The sequence below is a fragment of the Danio rerio genome, chromosome 10 (assembly GCF_049306965.1).
Source record: "Danio rerio strain Tuebingen ecotype United States chromosome 10, GRCz12tu, whole genome shotgun sequence".
Lineage (NCBI taxonomy): Eukaryota > Metazoa > Chordata > Actinopteri > Cypriniformes > Danionidae > Danio > Danio rerio.
In genome coordinates this window covers 37339471-37355000 of record NC_133185.1, presented here as the reverse complement: position 1 = coordinate 37355000, position 15530 = coordinate 37339471, and the positions used below count along the sequence as shown (strand labels likewise).

Below are 15530 nucleotides of genomic sequence, written 5' to 3'. Positions count from 1 at the left end.
CATTAAAGTGCATGTTAAATGTTTCTTTCCATTTGACTGAAAAAAATCTAACATGTCCAAACTGTCAATTTTAGTGTGCTAAAGTACTTTTACTGTATATTTGCATCAAAAGATGTGCTCTCGAATGTAGTTGGTTTCCTGTTTGTGACTTTGTGAATATGCCATAAATTCGAAATTGAGCTCATTTATTCTGTTGAGTTCCCTTTAAAATGGTCAAAGCTTGGCTGAGCACCTTTACTTCATCTAAACACAGACCGTTGAGCTCATGTGCTAATATGAGGTCATGAAGTGATTATGAGGTGACACACGCAATAACATACACAGTGCAAACATCCGGCCTCATAAAAATACCTCTTTATATTCGCACAAGCCCATTACGGTCTCTATTCTCCTCTTGTGTGCTTACCTGATGATGTCACAGAGTTAAAGCAGGAAAGAAAATGAATGTGAGTGTGTTTAAGTTTACACACACTACAATATTCCAAAATGAACACGATTAAGACAATACTCTGGTTAAGATTCTACCATAGAAACAGTTTTTTGATTAACTTAATTCGTATAGTCCAGGGGTGCCCCAACTTTTTGTTTTGACGGGCCAAAAACCAAATTTTTTCTTATGATGGGCCAACATATTTCAAACTGTATTACATTAAAGTTTCCATGAGTAATTTCCTATTTTATTTCCTAATATTTTAAAATGACTACAAATTATTGCTTTAATGCAGTATATTTATGCATTGTATTGCCCTTTATCCATCAAGTGACAGTATTTACATTTTAAAATATCAGAATTATTTACAAAACAAAATGAATTTTAAAACAAACAAACAAAATATTACAATATATTTTCGAAATTTCGATCTCTGTCAAAGATAATTGCCCATATGTCCTCTCTTTTCAAATGGTATGGTTGGCCAAATCAAACTGTTAGCATGGGCCAACTTTGGCCCGTGGGTCCTAGTTTTGGCCATTTCTGCTTGTCATAACCTAAATAGACAAAAAGAAGCTTTCATCAAAAAAATAAAAATAAATAAACAACCAGGCGACACGGTGTTCACAGCAAGAAGGTCGCTGGTTCGAGCCTTGGCTGGGTCAGTTGGCCTTTCTGTGTGGAGTTTGCATGTTCTCCCCGTGTTCATGTGGGTTTCCTGTGTAGAAGCAGGTATTAGATTATTTTGCCCTCTCCTTTTCAAATTAGTATGTATATTTTAATAATTTTCTTCTTATTATGAAATATTTAAAAAATGTTCAAGTTTATCTCTTAAGTGTATCACACTGATACTTATACTAATTAATTATACATATTAATTATTCACCTTCAGAATTATGTTTAACTCCTGTCTCTATCCTACTATGTAATTAGTCATTTTATAATCAGTATTTTATGGCAGTGGTCAGTCCCTTGGAGCAGGAGGCTTATTGACCACCTCTGTACACACTGCTCTCTGGTTTAGGAAAGCCTTTCCTCTCCACACCAACCATCTCAGTCACCAGTTGAAGAGTTTTTTCATCAGTAGGGGACATTGTAAATGTGCAAAGACCTCAGCTTTTGCCAGAAAACACAGATATGATGATATTCCCTTAACATAAATATGTTAAATCCAAGCACAGTCACAGTTTTAGTTTGTTTATATTAATGAGTCTTTATTTTGTATTCTTCTTTTTTCTTTTGGAATTAGTTTTTTAATAGCACTTTGGTTTTGGCGGAAAATAAATTGTTTTGCAAAAACCTGCAGCATTTAAGAAAATTTGTTTCAGATAATTTTGTTAAATAATCGAGACTAAATTGAATTGTGAGATTAGTATGGTGAATCCTATCGAATCGTGAGTCAGGTGAATCTCTATCTTTTATTATTTTAATTATAAAATCAGTCACTTTTTTTAGTTTAAAGCATCAAAAGTGAATAGTAAAAAAGTGTGCGTTTGTGTGTGCATGCGTGCGCCAGTCTGTGTTAGATGTTTGGGTGGGTTACTGTGCTTGTTTCAATGGCATGTTGTAAGATGTGTCTTTTGAGAATATTATCTGGACCAAATGATGTTTGCTTTGGGTTCTCTGACTGAATATCATACTAAAATATTCGGACAGTTTCTTGTGACACTTATTCAGTCACAGCAGAACAATGCTACTAAATGGACGGCCCACAGTTACTAAATATCGCCTTATGCTATCACATAATTTTAATCCTGAAATAGTAAAATATAAAATACTAGTATATTCAACTTGTGATTTTTGATCAAGTAAACATCTCACGTGCACGCACACACGCGCACACACACAGAGGCAAACACACCATCACCTACCAGTGATTAATGAGTGCTGTCCAGTATGTGTGTGTGCGAGAAAGTATGTATGTGTGTGTGAGATCATACTGCTGTGACTTTGGTTCACAGAGCACCAGGAATTCCTCAAGGGAACGTCCAGTCAAATATATTATAACACAGCAACAGGGGGCAGGAAGTGTGTGTGTATGTATGTGTGTATGTGTGTGTGAGAGGGAGAGCATGTGCATGTACATATGTGAAAAAGTGTGTTGGAGTGACCGGACAGAAAAGGAGAGAAATGGAGAGGAAATGAGAGTGTTTTTTATCACTATAGTAAATGTGAAGGATTACAGTGAGGCCTGGAGAAATGCTCACTTTCACATGGCAGAATAACACTGACGTTCACCCCACACCTCACAAAACACACACTTACACATCAGGGATGGAGAAATTGAGCTCGACATCAGTAGGCCTTTATGAAATCTGTTTCAGTGTTGCTCAAATTGCGCCGTTTCCTTTAAAAATGTATTTAGTTTTGATCACATTTTTTAGTTCAGATTATTTTTAGCAATCAAAAAGCATTTTGCTGTTAACAATGAACTCAATTTAGCAACATACATTCTAATAAACCCATACTTTTAATTTGACAGGGTGTCCTGAAGAGTGTGTAGTACATGATATGACAACACAATCTCGCAGCAATTCGTAACTTTTTGATATAGTGGCTAATTCGTATGAATATGTACGATCTAATTCGTACAATTTGGTACGATTTGCTCATCCCCCAATGACGGTTGGGTTTAGGGGTGGGGTTAGGTGCCACGCCTCCTTTTTAAAATCGTACAATTTTGTACGACTTAACTCGTACGAATTAGCCACTAAACTGGCAAAACGTAAAATACTTATGTTTTCTCGTGAGATCAGGCTGGATGTGAAGGTCGATATGGCATCATTTCTCACATAACATGTTAAAATAATGGCTGATAGTGATTTTCATAATGGTGTGTACAGAAGCTGATCTGGGTATTGTACGAAGCGCGTCTGTCAGTCAGCGCTTATACATGCATTCACTGGTTCAGGGGTAGCATATGAAAGGTGATGATCGATGCACAGCTTTAATGTAAAGAAAGTGAATGCAGACATTTTAATATTAATTTCTGCGTGCTTTCAAGATTAATAATAAATAAATAAATAAATAATAGATCAGAAAAAAAAATCAGAAATATGGGAAAATACCTAATGATGGGATGATAGTGGGATAGAATTGTACAGTATGGGAGAATTTCGGCAAAACGTGAGAGTTTACATGAATGAAGTGAACAGCAAGTGTTTGTGGAGAAATAGTTTTGTGAGATAACGCAAAACATCTTTGCGAGGAAACGCAAAATATCTTTGCAAGGAAACGCAAAACTTAATATTATGTTTTCCCATCACTCAGTTTTTTTTTCCCACCAATTTTTTTTCCCCCGCTATCACGTCCCTTCCGGGTCTCCGTAGACCTTATATTAGTGTTTATACAACAGTTCTGTGTGGTTCTTGAATCTGATTGGCTGATAGCCGTGATATATTTAAGTAATATCAGCACCCGTAAAGCCTCTTTACCCTTTGTGTATTACTCCGCCCATATACAACCAGCAAAAAGCAGACACTACAGATCCAAAGTTTAAAAGATGCTTGCTCAACTGTTTAACTGTCAGCTTATGGTTTGAATCCAAGGCGGAAGAAAGTAGTTCCTCATACAAAAGGGTTTTTGAAATTCTCCATGTTTAATTTAGTTTTTATATACATAATTATGCCGTCAAACTTTTGTATAAACGCAGTATCGCACTGCTAATCGTGTGATATTGCTCATATATATATTATCAGTGCTTAGATGCCAAAAGCACAATACATATAGAGAACACACATGCTAGAAAAGTGATTGCAACCTTATTCATGCAGTGTTTATTTCTGCATAACTCCTCTTGCGTTGTGCATATTTGCCCTTTTTGTGTCTCCAAAATAATCCAGGACACATTTAACAGGCTGCTCGGCTGTTGTCTCAATAGTAAAGGACCTCAATAGGTTTGGGTATGTGTGTGTTCAGTCTATTGAGGGATTTAAGTGTGCACCTGCATTCAGATTATGCCCTCTCGCTGCTCAGACAGGAAGTGTGTAAGTATGTGTTTGTGTGTGTGTTTGAGACGCAGGATTGTTAAGACAGGAAGTGAAGGGAATTGCTGCCTCTGTCTCCACTCTCCTGCCATTAAAGCTCAAGCTCCAGGTGCTACTGACAAAAAAAGGCCTCCCGGATTACAGAGGAAACATCCGGAAGTTCACTCACACCTCGGGCTCCTATGGGTGTCTGTCGCCTGCAGGCTAAAGTTTGTGCCCCCCTGACCGGTTACAGTCCGTGACCTCTCCTACTGAGCGAATTTCGGGGAAATAATAGATGAAGGATTGTTCACATAATTCTGAAATACTACTACAATTTAAAAATGAATATTTAAATTAATCCTGGGATTTAAAGCTGAATGTTCAGCTTTAAATTGTTTATTGTTACACGATTCTTCAGATGTCATTATGATGTGATGATCTGATGCTCAAGAAACATTTATTATTATTATAAACGTTGAAAAGTGTTGAGCTGCTTCTTATTTTTGTGAGATCAAAATAACCATTAAAATAGTGCTTTACTAACATATATAAATTCTCAATATACATTCTGTTTATTGAGCACACATTAAGTTGGGTTAAGGGGAAAATATTTATATTGTAAAAAAGTTTAAAAACAAATTAAAATGTTTTTGTTTTGTTTATCGTTTTTCTTTTTTTTCGTTTAGTTTTTTTTGTTTTGTTCATTGTTTTTTTGTTTCGTTTTTCATTTAGTTATTTTTGTTTAATTTCATATTTTATTTTGTTTTTAGTTTTTGTTTAATTTAGTTTTTTGTTTTGTTTTGTTTAATTTTGTTTTGTTTATCATTTTTCATTTTGTTTTTGGTTTGTCTTTTATATCATTTTTCATTTTTTTTTGTTTTGATTATCCTTTTTCGTCAGATTTGTTTGGTTTTGTTTTGTTTTGTGTTTAGTGTAGTTTAATTTTTGGTTTTGTTTTAGCTTTGTTTTGTTTTTCATTTAGTAATTTTTTTGGTTTAGTTTAGTTTAAAAAATCAATTAATAATTTTTTTTCTTAGTTTTGTTGTTTATTGTTTTTGTTTTGTTTTTAGTTTAGTTGACTTTTTAGTTTCATTTTGCTTCACTTTTCGTTTCATCAAAATACGAAATAAATGCAAACAAATTCTTATTTTCTCTATTAAGTTTTAATTAAAGAATCCTAAATAGTAAAATCAATCTATTTCACAATACTAACAAGCAAAAAAAAAAAAAACTTTTAACATTGACAATTATAAATAGTAATTAGTTGGAAGCTGCGCACGCTGAAATCCCCAGATTTCAGCAGATTTTTATTCCACCGTTGAGTCTATTTATTTACTTGTGTACATTTATATTTATTCAGTTTTTAAATTAATTTATGTTTTATTATTGACAAATATGAAAATGTTTATATGATTGATTTACAATACAGTTTGTAAAGTAGTATTTTAGTAGATATATTATATTAGAGTCTTGCTTTGTTTACCAAATAAGAAGATTTGCATTGTAAACATTAAACAAACATTTAAAAGGTATTTTTTAAATTTAATATATTGAATATATTTAATATAAATACTTCTAAAATCATTTCACATAAATCTGCAGAATTATATATATATATATATATATATATATATATATATATATATATATATATATATACATACACATACATATACATATATATATACAAACATATATATATATATATATTTTTTTTTTTTCCTGCGCAGAATTATTAAATAAATGCCTGCAGATTCTGTCTAGCCCTAGTTATAAAATAATTAATAATAATTAATCAGCAAATCAGCATGTTATAATGATTTCTAAAATATTGCGTGACAATAAAAACTTCATTAATCATACTAATATTTGAGCTTTAAATTGCAGAATTAATTAATAATAAATTTTGAACTTACACTCAATAATAAAGTAGTTACTAACCCAAAGACCTCCCGGATTACAGAGGACACATCCGGAAGTTCACTTACACCTTGAGCTCCTGTGTGTTTGTCGCCTGCAGGCTAAAGTTTATGCCTCTCGACCCGTTACAGTCGTTGACCTCTCCTACTGAGCAGAATCTGTGGAAAATAAAAGACAAATGACTCTGCGTCTCACATTCACACTCACACGACTCTTATAAGCACATTCCATAGGTAGAGAGTCTTGAAAACACACAAACGCAGTGTTTCAACAAGCCTGACAGCGCTGTCACTGAAGCTTTGTGGTTAAAGTGGTGATGTTTTTGTTGATCACAGGTGCTTAATCTGAAGGCTTTGCTCTTTTTTTCCCCCCTCTCGCTGACTGTAAGCTTCTAATAACAGGGCAGTGGTGTTGTGCACTGATATTAGCGGGATGCAGTTTTGTCAGGTGGTGTGCGAGAAGAATTTTCAAGAGATGTCTTTCTGTGTTTATCGAGCCTTTCCCATCCTAGGTTTTTCTCAGAGGGACTTTCCAAATGGGTTTTTCAGGCCCTGTTCTGCAATAAAACTGAAGGATGTTTGGTTCAGGAAGTCTGCATGGGATTCAAACATGTCCATTGCTGCTAAACTTGTAATGAAGTTTGATATGAGATTCTTAGAAAAGTCTCCTGATGAATTTCGCTTGTCAGTCGCTATTAAAAATCAAACCGGTTCACTTCATCTGTGGTCCTGAATTTTTGATGTTCTTCACAGATGACTCTTTATTTTATTTTATTTTATTTTATTTTATTTTATTTTTTATTTTATTTTATTTTACTTTATTTTATTTTATTTTATTTTATTTTATTTTCGCCTTAGTCACTTTATTATTCTGGGGTCACCACAGCGGAATGACCTGCCAACTTATCCAGCATTTATTTTACATTGCAGATGCCCTTCCAGCTGCAACCCATCACTGGGGAAACACCCATACACTTCCATCCTCATACATACACTACGTACAATTTAGCTTACCCAAGTTATACCACGTTTCTGGACTTGTGGTGGAAACCGAAGCACCCAGAGGAAACCCACGCGAACACAGGGAAAACATGCAAACTCCACACAAAATTACCAACTGACCCAGCAAGGGCTCAAACCAGCAACCTTCTTGCTTTGAGGCGAGAGTGGTACCCACTCCACCACCATGCTGTACTTTTATTTTAATTTATTTTACTTTATTATTTTATTTAATTTTTTATTTTACTTAATTTGTTTTAATAATTTTGTAGTTCCTTTTTTTATTTAATTGCATTTTAAAAATATAATTTTATTTTAAAGATTTTTATTTGATTAGAATTTTTTTTATTTATTAATAATATTATTTGATATTTAATATTATAATGATATATACTGTTTTTATATAATATGAAATTTTATATTATTTGTTTATATGTTTTTATGTATGATTGTGTAAACTTACACTACTTTAATACTATTAAAGTTTAATTCTATTTTAATTCTTCAGACTTTTTCTTAACCTTTACTCTTTACATTTTTATAGTAAAAAAAGTATATACTGTATATGCACAGTTGAAGTCATAATTATTATCCCCCTGAATTATTAGCCCCCCTGTTTATTTTTTTCCCTAATTTCTGTTTAACGGAGAGAAGATTTTTTCACACATTTTCAACAAATTTCTAAACATAATAGTTTAATAACTAATTTCTAATCACTAATTTATTTTATCTGTGCCATGATGACAGAAAATAATATTTGACTAGATATTTTTCATGACACTTCTATACAGCTTAAAGTGACATTTAAATACTTGACTTGGTTAATTAGGTTAACCAGGCAGGTTAGGGTAGTTAGGCAAGTTATTGTTTAATGATGGTTTGTTCAGTAGACTATCCAAAGACAATATAGCTTAAAGGGGCTAATAATTTTGTCCTTAAAATTCTGTTTAAAAATTTTTAAACTGCTTTTATTCTAGCAAAAAAAAAAAAAAAAAAAGCCTTTCTCCAGAAGAAAAAAATATTATCAGTCAAACTGTGAAAATTGCCTTGATCTGTTAAACATCATTTGGAAAATATTTAAAAAAGAAAAATAAATCATGGGGGTATATATATATATATATATATATATATATATATATATATATATATATATATATATATATATATATATATATATATATATTATATTATATATATATATATATATATATATATATATATATATATATATATATATATATATATATATATATATATATATATATATATATATATATAATGTATTTTAATCTTGTCTAACCAAATTGTAAAACTTTCAAAAACAGTTACATCTCCATTTTGAAATGCAACTCTATTTTACTAAAACAAATGCATGAATAATTTATTTATCTTAAATCTAAAAAACCCAAAACCCCTTTAACACTATTAAACTTCTAGTTATTAAGCACTTATATTTTTAAGTAGCTCACATGTAGTTCTTCTTTATATGTTGTTCTCAAGTGATGAGTATTGACACTGGTGATGAACTGATCAGCTAACGATGAGTGTTATATCCACATCAACAGTGATCTCTGGAGCAGGACGCCTGTTGTATTGCAATAATTCTGAAGTCTTACATTCTCAGTAAACACTTCAGTGTGCAGCCTTCAGAAGTGCATTAACGGTCCAGCATGTCCATCTGTTGTGCATCTTGACCGGTTCCTTCATTATCTGCTGCTCTGATGTAGACATTGATATTGTATGCCGCTCGGCTATTTCTGAATCATGATTACGCCTGTGGTTTAAATGAGAACTGACCGAGAGAAACAAGCCAGAATGATGATTTGAATGGATAATAGATTGTGTTTCAGACATGCATTTGAGGAGCGGATCAGAACCAGACCTCCAGAGCTCCAGGCACTCGCTTCACATCTACACAAAGCTCTTACATCAGAAACACACAGTTCTTGAAAAGTTTGGCGGTCTGACATACACAGATATATTATAGATTGGACATATACAGTCGAAGTCAGATTCATTAGCCCCCCTGTATGTATGTATGTATGTATATATATATATATATGTATATATATATATATATATATATATATATATATATATATATATATATATATATATATATATATATATATATATATATATATATATATATATATATATATATATATATATTTTTTTTTTTTTTTTTTCCCCCAATTTCTGTTTAGCAGAGAGATTTTTAGAACACATTTCCAAACATAATAGTTTTAATAACTCATTTCTAATAACTGATTTGTTTTTTCTTTGCTATGAAGACAGTACACAACATTTTAATAGATATTTTTCAAGATACTAGTATTCAGCTTAAAGTGCAATTTAAAGACTTAACTAGGTTAATTAGGCAAGGGTAATTAGGCAAATCATTGTATAACAGTAATTTGTTCTGTAGACAATCGAAAATATAATATTCCCTAATGGGCTAATAATATTGACCTTAAAATAGATTTGTAAAAAAAAATCAAAACTGTTTTTATTCTAGCCGAAATAAATAAAAAAGACTTTCTCTAGAAGAAAAAATATTATTGGAAATACTGTTAAAACTTCAACTATACATTTTTTTTGTCCAAAGCAACTTACAATTGAGGAGGCATTCAGCAAATCAAATAGAAGAGGCAATATACACAAGAAGTGTTCATTATACAAAAGAAGTGTTGTGTTCAGAGAAATAAGTGCTAGATTTACGAGGAGAGTGTGTTATTTTCTTGTTTATTTTAAAAGAGAGAGAAAGAGAAAGCGATTCTACCGGTGGTAAAGCACACTATAAATGTTTTTTTTTCTTATCATATGTAGTGATTACATTCCAAATCATACATTTTGAAATGTTTTTTTTTAAAAGAAGCTAATTTTGTATACTGTATTGATTTTAAAAACAGTAAAATTGTAGAAATATTATTACATAACATTTTTTTATTGAACATAGTTGAAACTGTAATTTATTCTTTGATTTCAATCCAATTTGTCCAAATTTTGTTTTGAAATAAAAAAATGCGCGTGCGTGCGTGCGTGCGTGCGTGCGTGTGTGTGTGTGTGCGCGCACGTGTGTGTGCGCGCACGTGCGTGTGTGTGTGCGTGCATGTGTGTGTGTGTGTAATGCAAATTACATATGAATTTAAATATCTTTGTAACATAATGCTTTTGAATAGATTTGTTTTTATGTTTGTGTGTATGTCACATATACATAGTAAATATAAATAACATAAACATATTATCTCAAAAACAAACATTTAATTTGGATGTGATTAATCTTTGCCCAGCACTAACTATAATATGAGGATTTGCTGCTGTTTCAAATGTCATATTATTTGTTAAAACCAATACAGTTACATCCAAACGAATCATTTAAATTGTGTTTACTGTCATTATTAAAGGACATATTAAAATAAAACATAACAAATAAATACTATAAGTAAATACTAATACTTTGTAAATACTGTTTTATTTTATATTACACTATTATTATTTTTAACTTTTTTTTTTTTATAAAAAAATCCTAAAAGTTCAAATGGATCAGTTTCCTCAGAACTGTGAAGCAGAATTTTTTATTTTAATATTTGATCGTAGATTTGTGAAAGATCATGTGAGACTGATTACAGGAGCAATAACACTAAAAATTCCACTTTAAGTTGCAAGAATAAATAAAAATTTAAACTACATTTAATATGAAAACAGCTATTTTAAATTTTAATATTATTTACAGTTTAAACAAAAAAAATTGTACTGATCTTAGACTATTATATCAGCGGTAGAGTAAATGCACTAGGACAATTGACTCTCTGTTGATTTATCAGTATAGTTGTTAGTTTCAGGCTTTGGTCCTTTGGTTAGCTGTTTATCCAGATGAACTGCTGTTTTTCTTGTTTTCAGTGAGGCTGTCCTGTGCACAGTTATGAACTGATTACAAGCTCATAAAAATGTTCTTGGTTTTCTTTATTATGGGAACCATGTGTTGTGGTGGTGAGGTGAGCGCTAAGGCGATTTCTCATGATGTCTGTTGTGTTTTTTTGCAGGTTCCCTCTTTACCCCAGAGGAGAGCGCTTCCAGTTTGAATATGGTGTCTATTTGCTCAACAAGAACATCGCCCAGGTAAGAGTCTCACTGTCAAAGTCAAGGGTGGATGTTAAAGCAAGTTTTTGACACAGTAGGTCCTTATATTGTAGCCTCATTAAATCAATGTTTTAAAACTGGTGATGCACCTGATGTTTTAAAACTTGCCACTGTAAATCCTTTGCTGAAGCAACCTAACTTAGATCCATCTGTTATAGCCAAGTATAGACCCATTTCAAATCTGTCCTTCATCACAAAGATCTCAGAAAAAGTAGTATTGCAGCAGCTGCAAAGATTTGAAGATGATCACAAAATCTTTGAGGTTTTTCTGTCAGGTTTCAAAAAGTATCATTCAACCTAGACTGCACTTGTTAAAGTTTTAAATTATATTTTGCTTACTTGTGGTGCTGGCGATTGTGCTGTGCTTGTGCTATTAGATCTGAGTGCTACATTTGACACAGTAGACCATGCCATCTTGTTTGCCTGCTTAGAGCATTGTGTAGGGATAAAAGGAAGTTCCCTGGAATGGTTTAAATCCTATCTGTCCAATCACAGTTTAAAAGTCACTATTTGAGAACATTCATCTAAGGGAGCACATTTTTTTTATGTGGTGTTCCCATGTTATATTTTTGTGATGTGTACTGTGCAGCATATTGGTCAACCTCTGGTTGTGTTTAATAGTGCTATAAATAAAATTGACATTGGCGTTAAAATAGAAAAACTTGACTGCTACTCTTTATTTATTATTCAATTTAATTTAATTTTTATTAATTTATTTATTTTTTAATTTTTTTTTCAATTTTTTACTTATATTTTTAATTTAATTTAATTTTTCACTATTTATTTTTCTTATTTATTTTTTTCTTATTTTTATTTTATGTATATTTTATTTAATGTTTTATTTCATTTAATTTAATTAATTAATTTATTTAATTATATTTTTATTTTAAAGTCAGAGATCACATATGTCCTTAATTAGACAGTTTTCTGACAGCATTTATTAAGTCAATTGAAAGTTTTATTAAAGTATTTTTTAAAAACAGTAAATAAATATAATCAATTACTTATTAAAACCACCTACTGATGGTTTAGTAGCATATTTAATGGAACAGTTTAATTGTTTTTTTTATTATTTAATATGTGTCTGTCTCCCTCCTGCCTGCTTTTTTTAACCCCCCCCCCCCCCACCCTCCTTGAATGCAAAAAAAGATATTTTGAAAATAGTTGGTAAACATTGACTTCCAGAGTATTTGTTTTTCCTACTATGGAATCAATGGTTACAGGTTTCTAGGGTATCTTTTTGTGCTCAACAGTAGAAAGAAACTAATAAATGTTTAGAACCACTTGAGGGTGAGTAAATAATGGATAAATTTTTGTTTTGGGGGGAACAATCCCTGTGCATGTAAAAATTGTGGTTTTGCTATCAAAAGTTGTCTGGAAGTGATGTTTACATCATGACTTTTACGAGCCACCACTCTAATCTAATTTCAATTTTAAGCCTTGCTCTGAATTATACAGCTCCTATTTAATCAGTTTGAGTGTAATATTAACACTCCTCCAAGTCTCTGAGAGAGAAATCCAAACCCCCTGTGCTCCAGCTGTTGCCCAAACTGAAGAAAACTGCAGAAAGAACAGAGAGGTCGAGCGGATCGGTCCGTCTTTGACCCACACAAGCCGCATACGTGTTGCTAAAACGTTAGCGTAACTGTGCGAGGTATGGAGCGATATGTAAACCCAGCCAACTCTGAGGGGAAAACGTATATATCTGTCATGTTTGATCTACGCCTCCATTTGTAGCCTGACTAAGAGATGCCCTCCGCAGCATGTTCTTCATACTGCCTGTCGCCCACCATTTCCATTCCTCATCCCCTTAATCAGAAGCAATGTAAAGCTTTGCACCTTTGCCAGAAATCTTCATTAACCCTGTCAGTGTTTCTCTGTAGGGCAGGCTAATTGAGCCTATCTCGAAATGCTGACCGCCAATTCGAGCACTTTTTATGCTCATTGTTTGTGAAACCAGTCAAGGCGATCCATATGAGCTCAGCGAAGTCAATATTTTGAGGCTTTCCAGTTGCGGGAACTCTACCAACTGGGCTTTTAATGTTAGCTAATGTTAGGTAATGTGGCTATGTGGCGAAACAGATAAGCTGTAACCCACTGCATTTCTCAGGGCTCTGTTTTAGGCCTGCACTCATTCTGTACACAATGTTTACATTTTTTGGGTTAAAATTTTTTTAACCCATCATGGAGTCTGTTTATGGAAATGTGTGTAAATATTTATTCAGTTTTATGTTCATGTCCATAATATTATGTGAACGTTTATAGAATTTTTTTACAGTACCATTTGCAAAGCAATAATTTCTTTCTTTTAGTCGATATATTATTTGAAAGACACTGTAAACCTTAAATTCAAGTTAAAAAGTTGATATTTTGATTTCATGTGTAGACGTTTTAGCTACTGTACTCTTAAATACTCTCAAATGAGTCTCCAGTTAATGATTTACTGAAACAGTCAGTGTGAGTCTGCAGTTAACTATTGATTTAAAAGCTCCATACAGAAAGATTCCCCAGTAAATGGTTCACTGATTCAGTTGATACAGTCAGATTGCACCTGCAGTCAGCTTTTTATCGATTCAAAAGATCCATACAGAATGATTCCCCAGTTAATGATTTGCTGATTCAATTGATAAGTCCTGAGTGAGTCTGTAGTTGAATCATTCATTGATTCAAAACATCCATTAAGAATGATTCCCAAGTTACAGATTTTCTGATTCAAATTATAGTCAAATGGTATCTGCAGTTATTTATTTATTGATTCAAAAGATCCATACTGAATGATTCCCCAGTTAATGGTTCACTGATTAAATTGATAAGGACAGAGTGAGTCTGCAGTTGGACCATTCATTGATTCAAAACATCCAATCAAAATGATTCCAAAGTTTCCGATTCACTGATTCAATTAGTACAGTCAGATCATTTCTGCAGTTAACTATACATCAATTCTAAAGATCCATACAGAATGATTCTTCAGTTAATGATTCACTGAATCAATTAATGACGCCAGAGTGAGTCAGCAGTAAGACCATTAACTGATTTAAAACTCCATTCAGAATGATTGTCAAGTTAATGATTCAGTTGATACAGTCAGATCATGTCTGCAGTAACTATTCATCAATTCCAAAGCTCCATAAAGAATGATTCTCAGTTAATGATTCACTAAATCAATTGATGAGGCCAGAGTGAGTCTGCAGTTGTACCATTCATTGATTCAAAACATCCATTCAGAATGATTCTCAAAGTACCGATTCATTGACAATTGATACAGTCAGATCACGTCTGCAGTTAACTATTCATCGATTCAAGCGATCTATACAGAATGATTCTGCAGTTAAAGATTCACCTAAACAATTGATGAGGTCAGAGTGAGTCTAAATATAGTCAGATTCATAATTTATTTCCTGCAAAATACAAAAACAGTATGTACTTTTACTTCCAATATGAACATTAAATATCTTAAAGTACATCAAAATTTATTTAGCATTTTGAAAAAGGGCTTTATACATTTACTGCAGGGATATTTTAGTAGGTGATCTGTACTTTTGCTGAAGTCTCGCATCGCTAACCCTAAATATAGTAAAATCGACTTTTTCCTACCTAATGTGATTTGCGAATAACTGACAAATGAAATTCTGTTTGTTTTTATTTTTCCGCTTTTTTTATGCGTTCCGTTGGTTCGCCGTAGCCGCAGTGGCTCTGTATGTCCGGCTGCTGAATCTAAGCAGAGATCGGGTTTCACAGGCGCTCTTGTTCTGGAATGGAGGAGATTAAGCGTCTATCTTTTATTAAATTGTGTGTGTTTGAAAGCGATCCAAGCAGGCAGGAGGGAGAGCGAAAGGGGGGTGTATGAGTTTGCTTTGAAGCAGCGCTGACTGGATGTTGTTTTTATTTAGTCCTCGTGTCATGAGAGGAAGGCAGAAGAATGTCAGGTGGCCAGCGGGGGTTTGGCCACGCACTTTCAGCTGTGATGGATGAGTTGTTGTTGTTTTATTAATTATACACTGTTTCTTAATGTTGCAGATATATGGATGAGTCGGAATGGACATTAGGTCATCTGTTTGTTTTATTTTTAAT

General features: G+C 32.6%; 1 protein-coding gene across 5 annotated transcripts in view; it reads left to right on the top strand.

Moving 5' to 3' along the window:
- Positions 1-15530, top strand: part of uvrag (UV radiation resistance associated gene) — a 230272-nt gene that overhangs the window by 138917 nt on the left and 75825 nt on the right. For all 5 annotated transcript variants that reach the window (XR_012385850.1, XR_012385849.1, NM_201069.1 and 2 more), the window contains 1 exon segment: positions 11363-11438. Coding sequence is in view for 3 of the 5 variants with exons in the window: in NM_201069.1 (NP_957363.1) it covers positions 11363-11438 (76 nt within the window). In the remaining 2 variants the exon portion in view is untranslated.